The sequence below is a fragment of the Callithrix jacchus genome, chromosome 10 (assembly GCF_049354715.1).
Source record: "Callithrix jacchus isolate 240 chromosome 10, calJac240_pri, whole genome shotgun sequence".
Taxonomy (NCBI): Eukaryota; Metazoa; Chordata; class Mammalia; order Primates; family Cebidae; genus Callithrix; species Callithrix jacchus.
The window spans coordinates 88,442,282-88,463,016 of NC_133511.1; the positions used below are offsets into that span (position 1 = coordinate 88,442,282).

The window sequence follows — 20,735 nt, forward strand, 5'->3', positions numbered from 1 at the left end:
AGAATTGAGCAGTTAGTGGAAAACTGATACAGAAAACATATCAGGTAAGCTATGTGTGAATGTTCTCTTTTAAATTCCCTATGAGCAGAGATCCTTATTTCTAGTTATATGTGATGGATTTTATAGGGCTAATAAGTGTGACTTTTTAAAAAATCCTCAAATGAAGTGTTTTATCTGGATGAAAATTGGAAGCTTCTATTCACACTGTTTACTATTTCCCAGGCTTCAGCTGGCATGGGAACACTCAGTTTAACAGCTGTACAGCAGAAGCAAATGCCCCATAAATTACCAAAATGCCAAGTAGTTAGATCAGCATTATTGCTAAATTCTTTTACACTGGGAGTTCCCAAGTTTTGAAGTATCAGTAGCCAGCTTTCATTTTATTTGACTTAAAATAACTTTCCTGTCTTCTAATATGATTGTATTGAATCTTAAGTAAATACTTAGATTCTGGCATATAATAGATACATGATTTTGTAAAGACCAAAAGCTTTGTAGGGAAAAAAATTACATTTTCATTTACTTCCTCAGTGGTTGTTCTTGTAAATTCTTAAAGAGTGGGCTGAATGATATTTGAGGGCTTGTCCCTTGTTGGTATCTTTCAAAAATGTACCCGTTGGTGGATCAAGTATCAAATCAATCTCTTGCTTCTTCAGTGCAAAATGGATATTTTGTTCCTTTTTGCTATGAGGATCATGTATCTCATGTCACTTAGCAAGCCTGTAGTTACATGAAGTATTTTATACTTCCTAGATTATAGTTTCTACAAGCGAACTCATATATTAGTTTGAAGTGGTTTCACATGTAGTTTCTTCTGCCCACCAGGGATACAGATGGTATATCTTGAAGTGGCTCATTGTTTGGATCTAATTATGTTCATTTCCTAAACATAGTTTTTGCCTTATTCATATCATAAAAAAGCTTTACTATAATCTCTTGGAGATTTTATTCAGCAGATTTTTTAAATAAATAAAATGTTTTGACTGACATAACTTGCCTACTTTGATTTTTAAAATTTGGTAGTATTGATAAAATATAAAAGTCACTAAAAATCTTATTACTTATTTTAGAATTATATAAAATAAGTAAATGATCCTTTAATTATATAAAATAAGTAAATGCCCTTCCTCAAAGGCAATTACTATCAATTTAATGCATTTAATGCATTTTCTTCTTGAATTATTTCTAATTTTACATTCTATAAATATGTAAATATTTATATATGTATTACAACATATTTACATATTTAAAGCAATTTAGCTTTATATATGGTCATCTATATTGCCTGTGTATACACGCACACTAATGTGTATGCATGTACATACGTCATAAAATGATATGTCGTACTACAAGTATTTGTTGGGAAATTTATTTCTGCTTAACACTATATTCTGTGTACATCTGTTGTATTTTTATAATTGTATAGTATTTCATTGTATTTATATATTATATGTTATTCCACCAACTCTCTTGATGTATTTCTATTTTTTTCCTATTTGATTAGTGTTGCAACAAACATATTTGTACATATATTTTAATCATGAATGCTATTTTATGTGTAGAATATATTCTTAGATTTCCTTAGAGTTGTTAGATTTAAGGAATTTACATTTAAATTGAATACATACTAAATAATGTTCATGAATACTTTATAAGGGAGACATTATACTACACTATTTCTGATTGTTTTTAAAGCTAATCTAGGAAACTATTCTTTTGGAAACCATTACTTGATATTTGGACCAAATCATTTAAGGAAATATTTGTATATAGGTAACCCTATATATGATTTATATATCTATAGTGCCTGAAGTATATATCTATGTAAATATCTGTGTATTTATGCAGAAACTTTGATTGTATCTATTCTTAATCAAATTCAAGTTACAACAAAGAGATGGATCTTTGAGATTAGACAGACACAGATTTTCAGTGGTGCAGTTACTTAATGTTATAAGTTATTATGTATAACCACAAAATCCCTGGAACTCTAGTAAGAAATCTAGTAAGTTGCATGTTGGCAGGACTTCACCAGTCCACCTACGTCACTATTTTATTTTTTTATAACCATCCTTGTAAATGAGCTCAATAATCAGCAACATTTTGGTTTTATTTAGGGGTTCACAGTGAATGTAAGAAACATTTTATAAATGTAAATCACAAAGTACTTCTCCTTTAACTTTTTTTGCTTGTTGAGGCAAAGTCCTTTGTGGTCCAGATCACCTGAAGGCATGGCTCAGTTGTTCACATCACAAAGAGTTACCTTCTTTAGCTTCATGAAATGTCATGGAAATAAGTTATGTTCTATAAAAGAACAAAGATAGCACTTGGTATGGTGCCAAGAGAGATTTCCTGCTTAAAATTTTATGAGTTGTTTAACAGAAAAGTCTGTCCAGGTTCACATCCACCCTTATCTTAAGCACTTTCTTATGAGAAATGATGCAGAATATAAACAATGTATTTTGAGGTCAGATAGCAGAGTTCATACCAGAATTATGTTTGTATTATATGCTGTGGCTATACCCTGTGGTTTAAAAGAAAATAGTCTGGAAGAAAGTCTGTAGAACATTATTTTTTGGATAGAAGGTCTGACTCTGTCACCTAGGTTGCAGTGCGGTGGCATGATGAAGGTTCACTGCAGCCTCAACTTCCCGGGCTCAGGAAATTCTCCTGCCTCAGCTCCCTGAGTACCTGGGACCATAAGTGTACAAAATGCCTGGCTAATTTTTATTTTTATTTGTAGAGACAGTATATAGCTATGTTGCCCAGGTTAGTTGCGAACTCCTGGACTCCAAACCTCCTGCCTTGGCCTCCCAAATTGCTGGGATTATAGGCGTGAGCCACCACACGCAGCAAATGTTATTGCTACATAATTTTTAATATTTCCCTTTCTTGGTATTGATGATTGAGACTTGTAATGTTAAATAATTCTGCTGCTCTCTTTTGACTTTATAATTCTTGTATAATTTTTGCAGTATATGTTTATACCTGTAAGAATGCAAATGTATATGTTATATGTACATAATATTCATATATTTGTGTTTCTCCCATTCCTCTTTCACAAATAAGAAATACATTTATAAGTACTTTGTGAAAAATACTGAAAGAATGCTTAGATGAAAGAGAAGGACAGAAAAATTATAGAAGAGAAGAGAAGCAGCAGCCTGGGTCAAGAAAGGTACTTAACTATCTTCACTCCTAGATAGTAAAAAGCAAAGAAGATGTGCTTGCAGGAACAAATTTTCAGTCTCTTACTGCCAGGTTTGCATAGCATTATATTTCCTTTTTATGGTTCTTCACAAACCTACTTATTGGCATGAGGTCATTCCAAAGCATTTTGTTGGAAACATGTTTTAAAATTATCATTGTACTAAATTTTGACAGATTTCCCCTAGAATGAATTTCTTTGTTTTTCAGACTCTGCCATTGAAGAAGATCCCATGCAAAGCCAGTGCACCCTCGGGCTCCTTTTTTGCCCGAGATAATACAGCAAATTTCTTATCCTGGTGCCGAGATTTAGGGGTGGATGAAACATGTCTGTTTGAATCCGAAGGTTTGGGTATGTATTTCCTTCAAAATTTTAGTTGATAAGATACTCAAATTATCTTTTGTCTTTGTCAGTATTGCCATCAAAAAGTTTTCTGTATGATATCATTTTGCAGATTATTATTTATAAATCTGTCTGAGTTCATAAAAAGTCTAAGTTTGTTGTAAACTTGCGGGTCTGCTCTAACTTGATACTTTGAAAACAGAAAAATGAATATGCTCTCTTACTGTGGGTTACCTCTGGATGCAGGAATAGAAACAGAAGTAGCACAATTCTTTCCTAGCTAAATATAAGGGCCATTAGCGTAAAATTCGTGCAAAATCATGGATGTTTGGAAAACACAGGACCAAATTTTATCCCCAGGCTTTGATCTGGATTAAAGTATAGCAAGGCATGTGCTAGCCATAGAGAGTACTCTTCTCTTTTCACCTCTACAACGGTATGGAAAAATTAGTTTATTTATTTATTTTTTTAGTGAGTTAAAAATCAGTCAAGATAACAAGAGATTGAGGTCATTAAAGATGTTGAATTGAAAGATAGATACTTTAGTGCCTATGCCTACCCAGGTAACTGTGTAGATTTTTGATGCTTTCTGATTGAATTTTGGCGGATTCACTTCCAAGTCATAGAATGAGCTTATTTCTTTTGAAGCAAACATACATTGGAGTATTCAGTGTTTCAAGACTCCTCCATACACTAGAATACAATGCTCAAACTTGCCATGTAGGCTCCACCACAGTACAACTCTAATATTAAATATTAGAACTAATGGCTCATTTTTGCAAAATGCAACCAAGTTGATAAAGGAGACATCTAGAGAAAAAAAAATCTTTGCTTTCTTTTGGCCTGTGGCCTTAAAAATCAATTTAACAGGTCATATAATACAAAATATTAATATCAAAGTAAGCTGAGCACCCTTCAGAGAGAACAAGTATACAAATTACCTTCCAAACAGCCAAATACCTATTGCCCCTAGGCCTCAAAAAACAATGCAGAACCTAGGAAATGTATGGTAACAGCTGAAATCTTACTCATTTTATATGCTTAAGGAAATCTGTATTTGTTCTCAGTGGAGTTGGTGTGATATGGCAAAGAAATATCACCAAATTTCTGAAAATTCTCTTAGCAAAGATGAGACAGCATAAATTTAGCCAAGGGCAATATTCTAGAACTGAATTTAAAAAAAAAAAAACATAGTAATCGCACAGTAGTCTGCTGAATACAATGGTGTGCTCATGCAATGATCAGTAAATAAATCAGCTTTTGATTGTTATTCCATTTCCTCATATCAAAATAAAAAAAATTTGTGGAAGATGCTTGTGTACATAGATAATATATGTTTTTCAGTCCTGTGGTTAATTTACAAATCAATTTTAACTATCAGGTTTATGGGAAACCATGTGAGTGGAGGATTATAGGAAGGGGCTGTGGAAGAATTATTTGCACAGTCAAATAAAATCACTTACAAGATCTGGTAAATGTTAAGATCTTTTAAAAATATATAGCCATAAAATCAAATCTTAGTAACAAGGAGTACACTCTGCACATGTGGACAGTTAACATTATGATTTAAAATTCTAGCATGCCTCTGAATTGCTGAAGAATCATATGGGGAAACTATGATTAATTTGTTCATTGTACAGTTTTTCATTAAAGAAGGCTTTTTTTTTCAGTGATTACTATAGACTAAGAGGGTTAATAAAAGCTATGAATGTACATATGATCTTGTCTCATTTTCTCATTGTCCATGATTTCTTTTGTTATTTAAACTAATAAAATTTTCCTGTGGACACCAAGAAGAGTCCATCTAATATTATATCCTCTCTGCTAGAAATAGCACCATAGGTGAAGGTTCTAATATGTATTTACTTTAATGGCTTTTAAAAGCCCCATTCAAATAATAAGAAATTTTACCTAAAATTATAAAGCTTACAGAAGCTTATATAATGACCCTCGTATAAAAATGCTTACTCTGTAGCAAATAAAATTATGTCAAGAAGAACATTTAGACAGCCTACTTCTACACCCGGTTTGAAAAAAATACATATTTTGACATTATAAAAAGTCCATGATAATTTATATAATATATATAATTGTACAAAAATTTTGTACAAATTTTAAAGGCTATAAAAATTAAACAATTATTTGTCAACTTCTCAGTGCCAAGTTAAATTAGTTAGGTTTTCTAGTTGCTGCTCAATGAAGAGATAAATTTGCAATTTCTCCTGCTCTGAATAGAACCTAAATGATGTACAATAGGCTCTGGGGATGTAATAGAAGGGGGCCAGTATTATGGCATTGACTTTAGGATTAAAGAAAGGAAACAGCTGTGCTCGTAGATGGTCACGATAATCAAGAGGAAGGACAATAAGAAGTTCTGTTTCCACAAGTGGAACCCTTTCTCCTTGTTTTTATTTTTTTTTAATTATTATTATTATTCATTGAGGGTAAGGAAGAGATTGAGCTGTTGCTGATGGCTGTGGACTCTACTTGGCGGAATTGACTTCCTTGCAACAATAACACTGTGTCCTCTGCTTGATGTCTTTTCACACTTCACTTTTGAAAGGAAATTTAGGGCAAGGCTTTTTTTTCTTTTTCTTTTTACCTCAAGATTTCATTTCAGTAGCGCAAAAGATGAAGCACATCCTTTGTGTCCTAGTGTTTTGAACAGCAAATAAAATGAAAAGATGCTCTGATGAATGAAAAAAAAAATGTGTTTGAATGAATGATAAAGTAGATCACTGTACTCTGTGTATGAAGAGGCTTCTGTGTTTAGCTGTTCAAAGGTCTTTGCCTGCATAAAGCATCCTTATCTTTGTGGCAACTGATATGCTACCCTCTGTTGCAGTGCTTTTTTGTACAATTATTTGTCAGAGGATCTTGATTCACAACTCACTGTTCTCTTTTCACAACAGCTAATGACAAGAAACCTCAGTGGGCGAGGGAAGGTGTGCTAGCCATGAACTGGGAATAATGGAGTGCAACTAATTCCATATGTTTATGACATGCTTCTTGTCTTTTTGATCCTCGGCAGATAACTCCCTATGTCACATACAGGGTTTAAACTGCAATTTATATTCTGTGACATTTGTTAGAGATAATTTTTTGTCTGTAAAATGTCAGTTCTTGGATCATATGTTTGCTACATCCTGAACTATTTCAAAAGTAAACCCATAGAAAAGTGGACAAAGGTCATAAAGAACCTATCTATAAAAGATTTATAAAATCTGATTAAGGTATTAAAATATTGGACTCTTTAGTAATAAGGTAAATGTGAATGAAAACTATGAAAAAATAGCTAAATTAAGAAAATTATATAGTTTGTATTGGTAAGTATATAGGATATCAGAATCTTCCATACAATGCTGAAGAAATTTAGAAATTGGCATGCTTTCTTTGGAAGGCAATTTGACATTATATATCAAAGACCTCAGAAGTATTCAAACAGTTTGATGAAGTTGTTTTGCTTCCAAAAATATATTAAAAACAATTAGTGTAGGCAAGAGAATGTCTATCGAAATATTTTTTAAAGTAGCTGTAACCTACGATATTTGGTAGCAGCTTAACAAATTGTAGTCATCCATAGATACCATGCAAACTGTTTAAGGATATGGGAAAATATGTTATACTATTAACCTGAGGTCACCCATTTATATCTATTGTTTAACAACAAAATTTCATACTCAGAATTTGAAGGAAAAATGAATCGTAATTAGGTTGTAAATGACATCATTTTTTTCAATTATCTATTAATTAACAAACTTAAGATAGTGAACAATTATGTCATGTAGTCTGAAACATGAACAACTGATTTATATTACAATGCAACTGGACCAATTAGCATAGAGATTTATTGACATAAAATTTTATGTATCAACATACTAAAAGAATATTTCACATTATTGAGGTTAAACTTATACTTTAAGTGATTACAGAATTGTATATGGTGTATTAGCAAAGGTTTTTGCATGGTCTGTGGAGCATGTTGTAACCATAAGGGTCTACATATAATGCTTACTCTGACCCCTGCTGTACAAACCATGTTGACATATAAGTAACAATAGAAAAATTTCTTTTCATTACTTTAATATGTTAAGATTAATATCAGTTTCATTAGATTCCTTTAAAATATTTATGATTGTGCTTTAAGTTAAAAAGATAAACATAATTATTATCTAGAATTCAAAAGTATGTAGTTGATAGGTCTATAAACAAAATGGTCCCCAATAGTTATTTTATAAGAAATTAATTATGGAGTTAAAATATATTTTCAGTTTCATGGAAATGTAAAAGCTATTAGACAGCATTAATCAATAATCTTCCAAACAGTAAATTTAGTAATTTTTAAAATGTTCATTTAAATAAATAATTTAACTACATTTTCTAAAATGATGTTGAGTGTTTTTATGTAGCTCATTTTTACAATTTAAATTAAGATCAGAAATCTATATTTTCAAGCTTAGAGTTTTCAATTATGAATTATGAAATTGATGCTTTTATGTAATTTTTTATTAAGGTATTTTAAGTAACTATTTTCTCAAATTACTGCTAGTCTTTCTGTGCAGTTTATTATTTGTAATTTACATTGGCCTATCAATTTAGAAATTGTCAAGTTAACTTTTTCTCTAGAAATTTATTTATTTTGTTTTATTTATACACATTCGGTGAGCTGGGAGATGGAGAAAAAAGGGCTGGGGATGTTCTTTTAAAATACACACATTTTTTGCTTGCTATAATTGTGTCAATATCATTATGTTATTGGATAATTATAGGATTTGGAGGCCAGTGACTATGCTTCATCTATTTCTCTGAGAAAGAATCTACTCAGCAAGAAAAGGGTTTGCTATCTGTGGTGTAGCATGCAAATGTGTGTGATTTGTTTGAAGTATAACTTTTAAAAAGTTTTATTTTCTGTGTTTGTGATTGCTGTGTGGTACTGTCTTCTTTTGATGCATCATTCTGATGAGGAATTTTATAAATTTTTTTGTTCTGTTAAACATTGGTCAGCATTTTACTTCAGAGGCAAACATTATCTACCTGCAGTAAAAATGACTGTGGGTGGAATTTTTTTATTTTTATTTTTATTCTTATTTTTTGAGAAGGAGTCTTGCTTTGTCACCAGGCTGGAGTGCAGCGGCACGATCTCTGCTTGCTGCAACCTCTGCCTTGGGTGCAAGTGATTCTCCTGCCTTAGCCCCTCCAGCAGCTGGGACTACAGGCACGAATCACCATGCCCAGCTGTTTTTTTGTATTTTTAGTAGAGATGGGGTTTCACCATATTGGCCAGGATTATCTTTATCTCTTGACCTCATGATCCACCCACCTCAGCCTCCCAAAGTGCTGGATTACAGGAGTGAGCCACCGAGCCAAGCCATGAATTTTTAAGTATTAGCAATTTCCATTATTTCTTAAAGTCACATGTTGCATCAGAAGAAGAATCTATGCCTGCCTTCAAATGTTTGCTAAATTATCCTTATTCTTGTTTTTGTCTATGTTGAAGACTATAACAGTGTTTGTGTTGAAAAAATAGCTCTATTACTGTTATTAGTATTATTTTATGATAATAATTTCAGGATACTCGTTCAACTCTGGATTATTTATATTAATTTCTTTCCCAGGATCATTTTCTTTTAGACTTTTTGTTTTTTAACACAGTTTTGTTTTATAAAGTACACACTTCATTAGTATTTCAATTCACTTTTATACTGAAAACCCTTTTCAAATCTGTCCCTCTCCCCTACGCCAGGGAAGATGTGAGGGAGAAATTACATCCCTTGCCCAATGTTACACAACTTTTAAATGGCCCAACTAAAGTTTGAATTCAGCTTCATTAACCTCCAATATCATGCCTCTCTGTTATAGAAGCATATACTTTGGCCGCATTGATTTTAGATATTATTAGGATTATTTCAAGCGAAAGGAAAAATAAAGTATATACCAACTTAGAAAGGACTCACTTCTGATTGATGTTCTGAGTGATAGTGGCTTAATCCATTAATTTAACCTGGGTTCTGGGTGCTGGAGAAAGAAAGAGTACTCTTTCTTCAGGGTATTTCTCAACTTTCGGGGAAAGGCAATAAAATACATTCTATTCTGTAGAGCTTCCATTACTGATGAGATTATGAATAGACACTCCTTGTTTAGATGATTTATATGGGTGCCATGTTCTATTTTAAATTATTCTGACTGGTGATTCAGAGAAATTTGGATACTCACACACATCATTCTTGAGCTTGTGAGATTCTTTGTTTGCTATTTCCTTCTCATTTGCCTCAGATCAGTGTTTTAGCCCCTTGATTACCATCCCTATTTGACACCTACATTTAAGCTCACAGATTTTTGTGTGGGTCCTATTCAGAGTGACATGACACAGAGAATAGTTTCACGTTTGGGAAGCATGAAATTTTTTATGTATCTTATAGAACCCAGCAGGAGAGAAATGCCTATAATATTTATTAAGGGCCTATCCAACATACACATTATTTCCACTCTAATTGTTCATCATCATCATCACCACCACCATTGTTATCCTTCACATTTTTAGAGCATGTTACATATATCAAAGCACACTTTAATATTTTCAGCAAAACAGATACAGGATTATACCAATGTTTATTATTGTTATAACATTAATACAGTACTCATCAGACTTTAGTGTATATACTCATCACCTGAAAAATTTGTTTAAATGTGATTTCTGATTGTTAGAGCTAGATAGGGCTCCAAATTTGCATACTTAACAAGCTCCCATGCCATGCCAATGCTGCTGGTCTGTGGACCACATTTTAGTGCAAGAGAGTAACATTTACTGAGTGTTTACCAGGTACTAAGTGTTCCTAACCATAGTTACCTTATAAAGAAGAGCAAGTGAAGACACAACACTTGTTTTAGAGTTGAAGAAATTAGTCAGCGTTAAGCAGAACCCAATTCTTCTAAGTTCTAGCTTACAGTTTCTTCTACTCTATCACTCTTCTTGGCTTACTAGAACCAGTTCTCTACTCTGGGAAAGTAGGCAGCCGTTAATCTATGATATTTTTATAATTGAACAACATTTATTCAAAAATATTTTTTAAGTTTCCTTACTAAATAAAAGTCTAAAAAGCAATTTTCTTCAACATGATGATTCATGTTATAACCTCCAGTTATATAGAAACCAAATGGGCAACATAATTTTTCATGCTTTCATTCTTTTGCCCATCTGTTAAAATTTAATATATTTAGCTAAATTATACATTCATGGTCTAATGCATTTTATCCTTGCAGATTCTGTGACATTGAAATTCTACCCTCTTACTTTCATGGAAGGCCTCATTTTCCATTCGTGGAGCTAGCAGTATTCCATTTGACATTTGATGCCCATGAGATTTTTTTATAGAATCTGGGTTATGGGATTGAGTCTCTTGCCACATATTTTTGAATGGAAACCTGTGTTACTTTTCCTGGAGATGTTTTACATTATGCTTTTCTTGAAATGGTTTTGATTATTTAAAAAGACGCCATCAATGATAAAACCATGTGTGTAATAATCACCATTGATTTGAAAGCTCTTCATTTGTTTTGAAGAGGATTGTTCAGAGGAAAGCTACAGCAATCCGTTCTTATACCCCTAACTCAAAGCAAAAGACCTTGTTAGTGTTACAGTGATAAAGTGGGGAAAATGTCTCCTTGTATAATTTTAATGTAAGTAGATGTTATTTTGAAAAAGATAAATGACTAAATATGCTTAAAATGAATAATACATACGACTGGATGCAAGGGCTTTGCTACAAACACAGTACAATGAAAGCTGCCTGTCAAATCACCTTGACAAAGGTATATATTCAGTTATTTGATCTTCTAAAATATACCATATATAATCAACATAGTTAATTATTAAAAATGAACTCTATCAAGCTATTTTAATCACAAAGGAAAGTTAAAGCCAAGATATTTGCTGTTTCAAAAAATGACATAGGTCCTAATGCAGTTGTTACTTGAACTTTACACTTAGCGAAAACTTGTAATTGGTGAAGGGTATCTGCTTTATATGCTACTATATATGCTATATATGCTGACCATATGGACTCATTTAACCTGAAATTTGATTACATTTAGAATTAACTATATCCAATATAATGTAAAAGGTAAAAATTTTAAATTTAATCATTTTAATAGAACCACTCTATATCTGCTGACAGTAATCTTATCTTCATTCCAGAGTTTCTTTGACTGTCTAGTAACTGACACATTATGAAGCACAAAAAGTGCTTACAGGGAAAAAAAGTGAATTAAGGTTAATTGACTAAACCAAATAAAATAAATAATGAAAAGAAAAAAATAATGAAACTACCATTTGGCAGGTATTTCCTATGTGCCACATACTGTGCCAAGCATAACAGTAAATATTATTTTGTTTAATCATCATGAAAATATTATGAAGTGGCACTATTTATTTCCTGCAGAAAATGAGATTTTGTAGAGTAACCTCCCAAAATAACATGACCGGTAAGTATTAGTGCTCACACCCACACCCAGATCTTTGTGGCTTGAATTACATAATCATTATACTCCTTTCCTCTATTAACTTAAGTTTATAACTTGCTTAAGTGCGACAACCAAAGTTACCTCTTTAGTACAATATGGATATTACATACAGAAATTTGAATTTGAATTTTACAGCAATAAGAGTGCTTGCTTTTGCAATTAAATATTTACATGATTTAAATTCTTGTCTGTCCTAAAGATGGTAAAACTTTAGCCTTTATTCGCTTTGTTAATCATCACAACCCATCACAACCCCTATCACCACCACATAACCGTCATCTTCCTTGTATTATATAGTAGTTACTAAGGCATTTCCATGTTCTAAGTATTGCACTGTTGTGCAGCTCTACAGATTTATCTTAGTCATTGCTTACCAGTCACCAATCATTCTTCTTTTTTTTTTTTTTTTTTGTCCATTAGGGGCTAGGCTTGGTATGGTTGTTATTTGAAAAGCTATTAACATGTGAGGTAATATTACAGGTATGCTTTAAAGCAGGTTTATTGCTTTATAAAATGGCAATATCTATCAAAAAAAGTGAAAGTAAAACACTATTTTTCTGTTAGCATTTTCCTAAGAAGTGAAGCTGGGGAAGAGGTGTATCTGTCTTAAATTTTAGTAGACTGATTCTGTTAAGGAAACGGAATAAAGAATCATGCAGTTTCTTCTCAGTTTGCCAAACTGATTTTCTAATGAGTCCATCGTAGATTCGATATTGAGTTTTGGCATGCAAAACTGTTTTAAATTGACAAATGAAGAAGCAAAGAAATAATATTGAGGCATCCTGCATGTCAAATTGTCTTTCGTATAGCACTCGCATTATTATTTTTCTTCCGAATGAATTTGATTTTCCATAAAGTATACCTATTTACATATTAATGCTTATATAGTCCTCAGAATATGTACAATAAGTTGGTTAAATAACCATTATAATTGTATCAGGTATTACCTTTTATAGTTGGTTATGGCTGCACATTGACACAATTTAGTAAGTTAACTAATAGTTTTTATATTTTGACACTCTTGTCATCGAGATATGCATGGCATTGTATCCAAAGCTCTTGATGGTATAGCTACTGCTTCACACAGCTTTTACTAAGGATGAGGACATGAGCAGGGCTTTAAAGGTCCTCCTCTCCTCAGTTTTTACATACTGCTTTCTCCCACCCAAAACTCCCAATTTTGATTTTATACCATGGACATATTAAAAAAAAGTCTGAATCAGAAAAAAATTGATGATCTAGACAGGAAGATCCATTTTCATTTGTTTATTTCTGTTTTGTGATATTTGTTACTGTTCTCTGTATGAAACTGAGGCCTGTGTGATGTTACAGCTCTTATGTTACCTTGTGCTAGAACTGATTTAATATACTAAACTTTATGAAGTTAATATCATTCTAGTCACAGTCAACTTGTGGTACCTCTGAAACCGGAGGTAGTAAATATCATCATTTTTACTTAAAGCCATTTTAATTAAAAGTAATTCAAGACTTCCCTAAGTAGGACTTTGTGGTAATTCACCAATGGTCATCTGAATCTAAAATTTGTGTTAGTAATAGAAATATTCTGCAATTCAGATTTTCCATAATCGGTTACAGGATTTAAAATTTAATGGTGGAATTACAATTATGGTAGGATTCAAATTTATTTTAAAGTGCTATTTTTTTAACCAAATAATAATACATTTATATGTCTCCTTAAAACCAAATGAAATCACATACTTTTACAATCAGGTAAAAGTGTTTATTCTATTTACCACACATGCCCACAAATTCCACTGTGGTGGTAGTGGATCAAATATTGCCACTATCATAAGCTATGAAGAGAATGAATTAGAATATTTCAGTTGAGTGAATAGATTAATACTGGAAAGTTAAATCATTACAGAATTCTGTGTTTAAGAAGAAAAGCATATTGCTCTTTTTCTTAAAGTCAATTAACAGTAAATGTTTTCCTTTTTTAGGATACTGTGTATCAGTGGAAAACCTGTGCTCAGTGCAAATTTATTCCAGTCTCTCATCTTTATTCAGTGCTGAATATAAGAACATTGTAAAAATCCCCTAATTTGGCTTAAAAAAGAGAATAGTGTGCTCTTCTAAATGCTCTTCCTGTAGGCGCGACAAAAGCAAGTGTGATTTGTCAACATTACTGAATGTCTATCAGATTATATTATAATAGAAATATCAATTCAAGGGCTGGGTGTGGTGGTTCACGCCTGTAATCCCAGCACTTTGGGAGGCCAAGGTGGGTGGATCACAAGGTCAAGAGATTGAGACCATCCTGGTCAACATGGTGAAACCCCGTCTCTACTAAAAATACAAAAAATTAGCTGGGCATGGTGGCACGTGCCTGTAATCCCAGCTACTCAGGAGACTGAGGCAGAAGAATTGCCTGCACCCAGGACGCAGAGGTTGTGGTGAGCTGAGATCGTGCCATGGCACTCCAGCCTGGGTAACAAGAGTGAAACTCCGTTTCAAAAAAAAAATCAAAGTATAGCCTTCTAATTTGCTTCTCTGATGGGCAAAACTGGCTGATGGTGCACTGGTACATACATACAAAACTCAGTCCATCGAAGTTGTTTCTTTCTAAAGTATTATTTAATCAGATTTGATTAGAAGAGCATATGAAGTAACAGGGTCTCCCTTTGACATTCTTTGGAGGATAACAAAGGAGTGTAATATAAGATGTTTATCCTTATTTCACTTTTTTCTTGCTAAAATCACTGTTGGAGGTAGACCCATGATATTAAAATGACTAGTCCTTGCTCCATAGTTGTGTGTTTGTAAATATAAATTATTGACAGGTATCATAAATATAGCTACATAGGCATTCAATATTGACTTACCAATATTAATTAATTGAAGAAAATATTTTTAGGGTGAGATTTATTCAGGGTGAGAGTTGCTGAGACTAACAGCTTTTAAGAGGAAGCATAAGCAGAGTTTCAAGAAGTAATTTAAGCCTTTAATAGAGCTAGGTGGATTGAAGAATGAGATGGATTTTATGACTGTCAGAATGAAGTGTAGCTCTTTCCTGGGACCATGAGGGATGAGGGTCACTAGCAAGCCTACACTGTTGAGCTGCTTATTCCTTCTATTGTAAAAGTGTACACCTCTGTCTTGTCTTTCAGTCCTCCACAAGCAACCCAGAGAAGTGTGTCTCTGTTTGCTAGAGCTTGGCCGGATTGCAGCCAGGTAGGTCAAACCACTGCCACTATGTCAAGACATAGACCATCTCAGCATCCAAGCAACACAGAAGCTTGCTGGCTTTTCATTGCTAATGTTTAACCTGGATGTGAGAAGCTACTCATTCATGAATGATAATTTGAACATCTTGAGGTCAGCAGTTGACCAAACTAAAAACGTTCCACCAATATTCTTAACATCAAGATCTTGTTGTCAAAGCCACTATGTCTAAGCATTTGCTAGTGCTTTTTAATACAATACATTTTCCCTTCAGAACTTCCCTGGGGTTAGGGAGGACATTGTGTAAGCAGTTTTATATGACAGTTCTCCTCAGTGGAAAGTCTATTCCCGTATTCTGTCTATCTTCCTCCTTCTTTACCTCCTCACTTCTTGTTTATTTTTAATAATTTTTACCTCCTTTTTCATTCATTTTCTTCATTTCCCTCATTCAACACTTCACTCTTTTAGTTTCCACTTCTGACTGGGATGATAGTTTTTAAATTATTCTCTATATTTTTATTAGAAAAAGACATAGAATGTTATTCTTATGTAGAAGCATCTTTAAACCTATTATTTTTTCTGTAGGAAGGAAAAACAAGAATTAATTGCAGAAATAATAGCTATATAAGCAGAGGAAGGAACTGTCAGCTAAACCAACTTGCTTTGGTTTTATGTTTTCCCATTTATTATCTTGCATACCACCAGACAGGGCTTCTGGCCAGTCTATGAATCCCAAAGAACTAGAAATGAAGATGCAAATGTTTGAAGAGGTCTTGATGCAAATTTAAAATTCAGGATTCATTAGAAAATGGTTTCTCATTTACATTTGGGTATACTTCTAGGGTTGAGATCAAGTAAGATGAAGAGAGAACTAACACTGAATGAACATTCTCAAAGAATTTATTGATAAAATCAAGAAAAAATAGGAGAACACATCGGCAATTTACAACATAGATAGAAAACTTGCTGCCAATTAATAAACCTTTTTTTGATCTGGTAATCAGAATATGTAACCTCAACTCGTTTAAGTCATCATATCAATATAATCTTAATGAATTGTATATGAGGTATACATTTCATTTTGTCACAATAATTCAGTGTGCAAAAGATTGCTTTAATGTTTTTCAATTCAAATTTACTGTTTTTGAGTCTTACCTCAACATGGAGTAAAAAACCCAATTTGAGACATTTTTCTATTTCCCCACACTCTTCCCAGTTAATTGTGGGAAGGCCTCTGGGGGAAAACTCCCCAGTCTTCCGTGCTTTCAGATTTCTACTACTCAGGTATAGTTCAAACTTGTGGCATCTGGCTGTTTCTTAGGAGTTTATTCTCTTTTATTTCTGCCACACATATCCTTGGGTTCTGTGGAGGAGCAGGATGAAGATGTACCTCTTGCTTCTAGGACCTTGATTTACCTACTCCCCGACCAACCTTGGGGCTTCTGGCCTGGAGGACAAATGGCCTTGAGTCAAGTGAATGCCAGGGACTCAGCATCTATCCCTTAAGAAAGGGGAAGTTAAAAATACAACGGGTAGGAAATCACACAAAGTAAAAGTTCAGTAAGTGAACTGCTGCCAAGGCCATGGTCAAGTAAAAGAAATATGAATTGTCTAGAGTTCCTACTTAGAGAATAGACAAAAATCGTTTTTTAGTTGATTATCATGTTGGAATACTCTAAAATGCCAGATATATTTTTGTTACTTAAATATTCTAAATATTGCATCAGAAAACATATTGCTTCTGAATGTTGTGATGCAGAAGTAAACAGAGGGTGTTATATTATCTCTAGAATTAGGTGGGATTTTAAATTTTTCTTGCCATTTAATTTACAGTATTTGCCTGTTTTCTAGATTTCATTTTAGATATTGCTATTATACATTATATTACATGAGTCCTCTGATTAGGAAGACTGCTGAATAAACATTTTAATTATAGCCAAGTTATCAAAGAAGAAGACAAGCTGCCCAATTATAAAATGCCTTTAAGAATCATGTTTCCAACAGCTTGGAGTCTGGCATAAATTGCCGCTTGTTACAGGATGTAAAACAAATTAAAACCCTGGTTAATGAAGGTGAATTATAATGGCCTTGTTATTTGCAAGGTGATACATCATAAGAAGAGTTTCTCCCACCCAAATATTTTTAAATTGTGATTTTGGGTTGTTCCATTTCTGACCATGCTTCATTACGACGCACTCTGATAAAAACATTGATTATTCACGTTACCAAAAATAAATTATGGATTTTACAAAAGAAGTTCCATAAGAATTAAGATAACCCTTACATTAAAATATATGATTTGTAAATTTGGCTTTTTATCTTCTTTACTCTCTTGGATGCTGTGAACTACTGTGTACTTTCAGCAAAAAAACAAAAAAAAAAATCCAAAAAATAAATTATTCATGATACTTCCATTGTTTTAGTGTGTGAAATGATATTAAATAGTTGAATACCAGTAGGATACATTGAGCGTTTAAATAAGAATGTCTAAATCTTTCTACATACATTTAAAGTTTTTTAGCTTGATGGAAATTCAAACGTGTTTTACAAACATCAACCCAATAAATCCAGATCTTACCGTTTTACCCTCGTGTTGAAGCATAATTTGTTGAAGGGGGAAAGAAAAAAGAAATTTCCTCTAATCTAACTTTACTCCTTAATTTTCCCTTACATACATTAAACATATATTTAGCTTAAATTTGTGCTCCTCTCAAACCCAGAGAGGATTATGCAAATTAATGACTTAAAACACTTTTAGGCAGAACTAGAAGTGATTTTTGGGAGAGCTCTTATAATCACAACAGTAATTTGCACACAAAGCAGATGAATTTTGACCTTAATGAATTCTCCAATATAATCTTGTAAGTTTTGCAGTTTTCGTCATTGATAGACAATGCAGTATTATATTTGATTCTAAATGCTTTTTCAGATTACATAAACATAATTTTAAAACTATAAACATCACCTTGGAAATGATTCCCAGTGAGTTTCTGATTCTCTGCCATGTTTTCCTATCTGGGGACACTTAGTAAAGCTCCTTTGCAAGCTGTGGACTTCTCTAAGTTCTGAGATGGCAGAATGAGGCCACTTTTTTTTGTTCTCATGGGTAAAACTTCCTTTTATTTTCAATGAAATAAAGCTATCATCACTGTAGAGTGAAATCCTCCTGCTAGTATTTCATAAAAATATCAGTTTCTGAATATATATTTTTGACTTGTGAAAAGTAAAACTGTGCAAAAGTAAGTTAATAAAACCTCAAAGATATTTTTAATGACAGTGCTTTGATATGCATTGCTGAAAACAAAGTTAGTATAAATTCAACATTTTTGACTGTAGAATTAAGATGATCTTTAAAAACGAAGTAAAAAATCTTTTGATATTTTCATTTGGGGTCATAATCAATAATCAGTATTATAGTGGAGCTTTTAATGATTTTTTAATTTTGAGTACTTTCTTGATTTGGGACAAAATTTATGACCATTTAAAAGAAATATACTTTCTGAACATTTTCTTTAATTTCTGATTTTAATTCATGACCTTATGAAAGAAAATGTTACTTAAAAGAAAAAAGTATTCTTATACAAAGGTGATTAACTGATCCATCCTATTTAAAGCACTTGAACTAACTGCTGAGACCATCATATGCTTTCACATAGTTGAAATTTCCTTTCAAATCTAAATCTATCATTAAATTGCTTTAAAACAGAAGACAAATGAGGAAAAAATTATCTTGCAAGAATCTATAAACTGTCTGTTATATGTCTTAAAAAGGGCAGTTTCTCACATTAGACTGTAAAATTTGTTCCTCTAACCCTAGTAAAATAGGATCCAGATGTCTTCTGTTTGAAAACTCTAGACTACTAAATAGTTTGATAAATTTTCTAGTTCAGGCCTTAGTTATTTTATCTAGAGCTCAAAAATTGTGTCAAATGCCAGAAAAATGAGAAATCCAATCCTAAAACCTCATCATAAAGTCATTAACATAAGACCTGTTCCCTAGCACTTAAAAAAAAAATGAGAAAAAAATATGTTGCCCTTTGAGTATTCACCCTACTTTCATATCACTGGGGTATAAAGGTATGAGGATTTTATTTTAGTGGATTCAACCTTCTTTGTCTCTTTAGTGTGACCCTTAATCAGTTTGAGAACAACAGCTACCCAATTCTAAAACTCTGAAATTTTGTAGTTGGAAAGGAGTGGAAAATAGTATAAATGTATGAAAACCTCATAGACAAAATAAAAATGTGGCGGCATATGGAGTTCATGGAAATCAGAATGAAGCAGCCTTTTGGAGAACAGTAAAAAGATCTATTTGATGACTAAGTTGGCTTGCAGGTGCAAGCCCCCAACCCAAAGGGAATTTTATGATTTACAGTCTGTTGACATCTCCAGACAGACAGGAAGCCAATGAATCGTATTTAAGTATGCATTTCAGGACTGGCTGACTGTACCTTAGGCAGTTTGAAGTATTCAAAGCCAATATAAGCAGAGATTTGGGACTTAGTGTTGATTTTCTGTGTTCAGTGGCATAACTAATTTTCAGCATTCCCAGATAAAGAAAAATATCCAGAGAAAGGTTTTCCATGTGTGACTTTGTTAACAATTTTATTCAAACATAGTCTACTTTGTTTATATTAGACATACAGCCAAGTCTGTTGTTACTCTAACATATATATTATTATTTCACTGTGTAAAAAATTTTAAAAATTATGCAATCTATTCCTGAAAGGTGCCATGAATCCACCTACAATTACAAATGAAATCATATTTTCCAATTCATCTAATTTAAGTTTCAACTATGATATTTGCACTTATGGATGACTTTTAATTGGCTGTGACTTCTCATGTCTTAAGTTCCTCTAGCCTACTACCAAGTTTATGCTATTCTCTTAAGAACATTAAACATAACAAAATTTTATAGCTTCCTGGAACTAAGATGGCAGAAAAGTCTACAGAGATTAAAAAGGGTTGTTTGCCAAGTTTATCTGGTGAGTTAGTATCAAAGGTGAATTTATAACTTGATCTGCTACTCGAGTACAGAGATATTTCTCACATTTCACAATTCTAGAGAAATTTATTTAAAGAATGGATACAGTAAACTTTTTGGTAAAGAATATAACAATATTACTTTGTATTTTAGCATCCTAATTTTGAAGTTAACATGATCTTATTCAGTGGTATAATATATTTTTAAAACCAAGGCTTTTAGCAACAGAACCTTGGTGCTGCAGTTTCCGGGTTGTACAACACTTAATTTGTCAATTAACATATCAGCAATCTCAGAGGTTGTACCATGTGTCAGGCACTATACTGAGCATATAAAGCATATTATTTTAGTTCCTTCTAATAACATTGAAACATAGAAATTAGAATTTCCATTTTATTTTTAAATAAAACTGAGGTTCAGAAATAATATGTGTCAAGATATCCAAGTGTTAGATGCATTGAAGATGCTCAGTAGCAGTTGCTTTTCTAGGCTTCT

At 32.6% G+C, this 20,735-nt stretch overlaps 1 protein-coding gene across 6 annotated transcripts in view; it reads left to right on the forward strand.

Annotated features, from left to right (window-relative positions):
* The window catches only part of GAS2 (growth arrest specific 2), a 142,280-nt gene that overhangs the window by 51,817 nt on the left and 69,728 nt on the right, over positions 1-20,735 (forward strand). For all 6 annotated transcript variants that reach the window (XM_002755107.8, XM_054242184.2, XM_035266046.3 and 3 more), the window contains 2 exons: positions 3,418-3,559; positions 15,199-15,262. In XM_002755107.8, coding sequence (XP_002755153.1) covers positions 3,418-3,559; positions 15,199-15,262 — 206 coding nt within the window. The remainder of the gene's footprint in view (positions 1-3,417; positions 3,560-15,198; positions 15,263-20,735) is intronic.